Source organism: Harmonia axyridis, chromosome 2 (genome assembly GCF_914767665.1).
Source record: "Harmonia axyridis chromosome 2, icHarAxyr1.1, whole genome shotgun sequence".
NCBI classification, from domain to species: domain Eukaryota; kingdom Metazoa; phylum Arthropoda; class Insecta; order Coleoptera; family Coccinellidae; genus Harmonia; species Harmonia axyridis.
The window spans coordinates 62,585,780-62,592,270 of record NC_059502.1 but is presented as its reverse complement, the minus strand read 5'-3'; the positions used below and the strand labels follow the sequence as shown (position 1 = coordinate 62,592,270).

The 6,491-nt window shown below is 29.2% G+C and overlaps 1 protein-coding gene across 3 annotated transcripts; it reads left to right on the top strand.

Annotated features, from left to right (window-relative positions):
* The first annotated feature begins 392 nt into the window (after window positions 1–392).
* Window positions 393–6,289, top strand: LOC123672886 (protein turtle homolog A). Of its 3 annotated transcripts, none has more exons than XM_045607219.1 (6): window positions 393–727; window positions 781–1,026; window positions 1,275–1,453; window positions 1,728–1,857; window positions 3,043–3,162; window positions 3,311–6,289. In XM_045607219.1, exons 1-6 carry the CDS (start codon window positions 670–672, stop codon window positions 3,472–3,474), a joined length of 897 nt encoding a protein of 298 aa, XP_045463175.1. In that variant the 5' UTR covers window positions 393–669; the 3' UTR covers window positions 3,475–6,289. The 3 variants fall into 3 exon arrangements, with proteins under 3 accessions (XP_045463175.1, XP_045463174.1, XP_045463173.1); XM_045607218.1 differs by having other exon boundaries at window positions 3,040–3,162; XM_045607217.1 differs by having other exon boundaries at window positions 397–727; window positions 3,019–3,162.
* The last annotated feature ends 202 nt before the right edge of the window (window positions 6,290–6,491 follow it).

The window sequence follows — 6,491 nt, the reverse complement described above, 5'->3', positions numbered from 1 at the left end:
GTTGATAATTTTAATGCAGCTAACAATTTTGAAAACATATTTGCAAATAACTATCTGAATTCACTTTTGTGATACAATTTATGCGTTAAACCGGAATTATTAACATAAATATTTTAGTAAAACATTAAAAGGTGTAATTGTGTCTGTTCCTAGTTTTTATTATCATATGTCTGTAAATCACACACTGTTGATTTGAATCAACTATCAACTGCTCAAACAATTGGTCGAACAATTTTTCATTATGCGACATAAAAAAACGCACACGCGCGAAGGTGAAGGTGAAGACTGATTTGGAAGAACCTTAATGATATGCGAGTGCTGCTTAGAATAATAAATTCCAAACAATTAATTCAATCAATTATCAGTAGCAGAGAAAACAATAAAATATTACAATTCAGGAACGAACCCCCGAATTTCGCGCCGGGATCAATAATTGCGCAAAGTGTAAATGTTTGTGGGCGTTTGACAAATGTAACCAATCGCGGGTCATCATTCGATAGTTGGTGCGCGAAATATTTGACAATGTGTGCAGCAAATTTGTGCATGTGAGATGCACTTACATTTTCTACGTTTGTCAAGTGTAAAATGATGTATAAACATCAGAAAAATATTGTGATTGTGAATACTGATAGTTGAAATATTTTTATATTAATGCGGTAATATGGAATTATGTATATTGAACGAGAACCAATTTTATATCTTCTTCTATTTTTAATATCGATTAAATGTAATAAAACCAAAATTTGTAAAAATTCTATCATTGAATAGTTTGTATTCTAGGTGCAGAAATCAAACAGTACTATGTAGATAGGGGAAAAAATTTAACATTAAGATGCCCTTATTATCAATCAGATGTGATGTGGGTAAGGGAGGGTCGAGAGGACCGACAAAGCAACCGTTCAACTGTTTTGACAAATGGATCTTTGTTTTTGAAAACAGTTGATAAAGACGATAGTGGTTTGTATTCATGCTCCCGGGAAAATGTTGTAACGGATGAAAAGACCCTTATAAATGTAACTGTTAGAAGTAAGTAAATATTTTAAAACCATATTATGCCCATTCTACCATAGTTCTTTGAATACAATGCTATTGAATATTGCATTTTTACATTTTATACAGATAACATTAAAATTTGTAATGTCCAACCCCTATGTGTGAAGTTCCTAGTCTTTTATACTCATGAAAGAGTATTATATTTGTTACATTTACAACTCCTATAACATAATTGTTGAAACAAAATATGAACCACTTGTTAAATAATTGTTTTCTTTTAGCACCACCTCCTGCTTTGGCAAATGTAAAAGTAGTTCCTAGTACCATATTAGCTGTTATAGTATGGGAAGTCAATGGTACAGGTGGATACCCCATTATGAACTTCACTGCACAATTCCGTTTAGCTGATACAGACAATAAATGGATCCCTATACCTCCCAACCACATCACTCCAAGTTCGGTAAGTAATATTTATTCCAATAAATGGCTTGAAATTGAAAATTTTGGCTAACAAGTTGTATATGAGTAATAATTAATCTTATATAGGTTGAACAGGGCTTCTGTCACTTTATTCCTTCTCAGAAAATGTATTCTACTCTAATACCGTTACAAATACTTTGATTCTGATATATGATTGATCTTTGCCGTTACAACATAAGAAATGATTCCATCATTTTTATGTTGAAATATCTGAGCTACGCAAGATCAGGGCAATAATAAATCGACATTTTCAGCGTCAAATTGACGTGTATGGTCTACAGCCCAACACTTCTTATGAATTCAAAGTGTGGGCTACTAATCAATTAGGAAGAGGTGAGGTAACGCAGATTGTATCTACCACAAAAGGATATTATTCAGAGGAAGGTAACTAATTGTTTGGAAACATGAATGATAATGTATAAACATAACTCCCTCAAAATTTGTCATCTTGTGCTAATGTATATCAGTAGTGAGGATTGTTAGTAATAGTTGCATATACTCTCAATGCTAATTTTATAATAGTTTCCCAAGTAGTTAGAATAAAGCCTCAATGATTAAATAAGGTATTTACAATCAATTCTTGCTTTCTGTTTTATGGGAAAGTCATAAAAACATTTTCTCCTCTTCTCATTGAGAATAGATTTTTGTTCATTGGCCAATTTCATAAACAATCTCCGAATTGAGCTTGACTATTACCAAAAAAGTGATTTTGGTCTTTAAGTAAACAATTTAGAATATATTAAGTAACACCTTTGTAAGAATTTGTACCAACCATAGGACCTTGATTGCTCTGGAATCGCAGAAAACTGAGTTTATTAGTAGTATAATTCCTTTATTAATATTGAAAAAAACTCATCATGCTAAACATCTTGAAAACCATAAATATATACCCTATGTGACTGTAAATATTTTTATCACATAGTTCTCAAGCAATAAGGTTGATTACCAAGCTTCAAAAGAAGTATTTCAAAATTTTTGAATACTTTTCAAAACAAAGACGAATCTTTCTACAATTCTACATAAAGCTGAACTTCTCAAGAGATAAAAGTGTTACAAGAACAAAAACAACTTACTGTAGATTGTTGACATATTTAGAAGCAAATGTCACATTTGTTGGCACAGTATTTTAACTTTGATTCATTCTTATATGAATGATATATTTCAATTTTTTTTCTCAAAATGGTTTGCTTATTATTTCTTTCTATTTTCCTTCATTTATTAGATGAAATATAAATAGAGGTTGGTGCTTTTCGATTACTATGAAAAGAGTAGATATTTGTGGCAATGAAAACCGTAGTCAAGAATCATTACTCCTCTAGTATTCTGTAATAAAACTTGGATATATTTAACTCATTCTTGGCTTTATATCTTTTCTCCCAAAAATAATGATAACCTATCATTGAGTCTGAAACCTCACTGTTGATTGCTTCTGGAATGAATTGTGTCTTTTCCACTCCTCCTACTCTATTTCTAATCTATTTTGTTAGATCTTTTAGATGTCGTGGATATGTCAATGTGACTTGTTTGTTGTTGTTTATTTTGTAGAATTAGCTCGACAATTGTTAGCAGGTGCTGATGAATTTGATACCAGAGCTTGGGCAGTTGCAGTGGGAATAGTAATGGGGACATTGATTTTGCTGGGACTTGGAACCTGCTTTCTACTTTACCAAGAATGCCGGATGCCAAGTGGTAAGTGCAACCAAATTAGCATCAAAAACGAATTCATAGAATTTTTCCTCTGTAAGCTTTAAAGGCATTCCCATATACAGAGATGAAATCAAAATATTTCATACTAAGTTCTCCCTGATGTTACATGTATTAAGTAGCATTTATTTAGTGGTTGCAGAAGAACAAGAAATTATTGAGCTGGTTCCCAATATTATTCTCAATCCAGTTTTTGATGGAAACCCAAATGAGCCAATTCAAGCAGATGAAAATTGCAACAGTGAAAATCCAATTCGTCTTAATAACAATACAGTAGTTCAACCAAGACATACATAAAAATTAATCTAGCACCTTAGTATCTTGTCTGATTGACGGTGTTAAAATTATAAATAATTTTTTACGAATTAATTAATAATTTTTAAAATCCTGATTTCATTTAGTTGAACATTTACTCCATCAAAATTTTTTTACTTGATATTCTCGATTTGCATTCCAAATAATTGTAATGTTACCATTGATATAAGTGATATTTTACTCATTTGTGATGTGTTACTATCTAGTCATGAATTATTTATATTTCATATTAAAATGAATAGGGCATTTAAGTGAAGCTGAAGTAGATATGAGAAAGGCTTCTATGCAATCCAAAAAGATATTTGCTTACTGTGACACGTTTTTATTGATATAACAATGATCTTAGCTATGAGAGTAATAAATTGGATATTATAACTGCCATCTTTAACAATCATTCTATAAATGATTTGTCAGCGGATATGCTCACATGTACTGAATTCTTAATTACGTACTTCAATTATTGCTGACATTGAAGAACAATGAATCAATATTACAATCACCACATATCTTAATATGTACTTGATAAGAGCAATTAATTTGACTATATCACTTTTACCGTATTAAGTAATGTATGAAGTAAAATAATCCCTATCAAAGAGTACAAAACTGTGATCTCTGTCAGATTGAGACCATTTAAACTAGACTCCAGACTAATGATGAATTTATATTTATCAATATTTAAGTTTCAATTCTTTATGATCAGACCACATTGTGAAAAAATATAAGATGTCTGATTCTTCATGTGTGAGTTATTATTGAACTTTTATTCAATTAACTGGAGTTTTCTCTTGAAACGACTGGAGTATCATAATAAACATATTTATTTTGAATATCGATAAAAATGTGTTGCCTTCAATAATCTCAGAGAAAAAATTCATTTTATTTGCAATTTTCTTTATGAAAATTTGAAGCTAACATTTGTTCAAATTGAATTGTAAAGTTAATTAATTTTCTCCAACATCATTTGCTTATAGATGGTATTGAAGAGTTGAGGCTACGATTGAAGAAGTAATCAACAAATATCATATTTCAAACAAGCAATGATGTAAGATATCTTTTTCAATATAGCCTCATGGAATTCTCGAAAACATGACAATTTCTTAGGTTTAAAGCGGTTTTGAGTAGAAAACCATGCACAAAATCGACATATTCGGGGATAATATCTTAGAAAACAGTTTATTATGGCTTTTTGGGATAATAGCAAATAATTTTCTGCAATAATAATTAAAAGCATTAAAAGTAGCAGTCCCTTAATGATTCAATAAATTCAAAACCTAATATCAGCGATGGATTGAAATTCATAAGAATGATGTATTGTCAAAATTCATAAGAAGTCTTTATTCATCTGAATTTGAATATAACAAATATGAATTTTATACAACTTATCACAGATACATCAGTTCTTATGATAAAATTATTTAACATGAAACTTGTGAGTTGTGAAACTTGAGTTCCCGATACAATATTTGCAATGTATTCAAATTTATTTATATATTATAAACAAAGTGGAGGTTGTAAAGAGTATAATTTTGTGCCTAATACATATACATATATATTTAAATACAAATAGGTAGTGTTCTTCATGAAATCACCTGAGATAGAACAAATTATAGGGAAAATTATTGTGCTGAATAAGGAATGCCCTTACAAGTGTTTATTATTTAATTTTCTTATAAAAATCACTTCGAATAAAAAAAACAGTAATTCCTTATTTGCTGACTTTCTGTAAAAATATGTAACAAACCATCAAAAACTATTATCACAAATGATTTTGCATAATCACTACTTATTTCTTATGACAATGACAACAAAGCTTTCAATTTCAACGAATTGAGCAGTTCAATTACTTGCACTGTTGACCTTCGAAATCCTTCATTCTGTGCACTAAGTTTCCCTTAACTCAATAACTTTCTTAGCCTCAATCACTTTTGTAATTTTAGCATCCTATTAATCAAAAATGAGTTTTTATTTTAAATTGAAGTTATCCTGAGTGAAGTATTGTATATAATTATATTTGCTCTTAATAATTGACCCTTGTATGATTAATTAGGGTATGTATATTGTATATTAATTCACATCTGATTTATCAGGTTTTTTCCTCAAATTTCCTTAAAATTGTGTGAGGCTGGGAAAGTTGAAAAAAGCAGGGGATAAAATAAATGTAGTTATTTTATCCCGAGAAGTAAAAAAATCATTCAAATTGATAATAGTCTGAAATCACTATAATTCTTGTCTGCCTGATTCTTTATAATGCTAGCGCAGATTATGAAATATTATTATTTCCATTGTTGAAGATTAAGAGTTCTCTTCCTGATTAGTGCTATAAGACTTGTTAGTTTTGTGAAAGACGGTTATTTGAACAAATCTAACATTCAACAATGAAAATAAGTTACTTTATAGATAGAATAAAGTCAAGCTTTTATATTGAATAAATATGTGTACTTGTGAAGTGTTGTGATCTGGCATCTATATAGTTTAATGAATATATATTATATAGATGCATAAAGCTAGTTTTTTATACTGTGTGATATCAATGATGAGCTCGAATTTTGAGTAATTAATTTTTTCTCTCTGGATTAACTTTGAGATACGCATAACTTATTATTGTTACCGAAATAATTGAGTCATTTTTTAAATCTTACAAATTTTTTTTTATAATTATACTGATACAATCAAATATTTAATTCTTATCTAATCTATAGTTTTATTATCTTGATATAGTTGACTGGTTATATACTCATAATATGGCATTGATTTTGCTTATAATATTAATCAAAAATAAATAAAATTTGTAGAATTCAGTTTTTCACTAAACTCCTTTCAATTTATTTCTTACTCAAGGTTCATAAAATATTACTGGTGTTAACTCCAGGAAAAAGGATGTTTGTGTTTGAATAGTTCGTATAGCAACTTTTATTGAAATCATGGTAAATTTTTTTTTTAATTTTTCATTTTTTTTTTCAATTAAGCATCCAATAAATCAGTAACTAAACCTACCT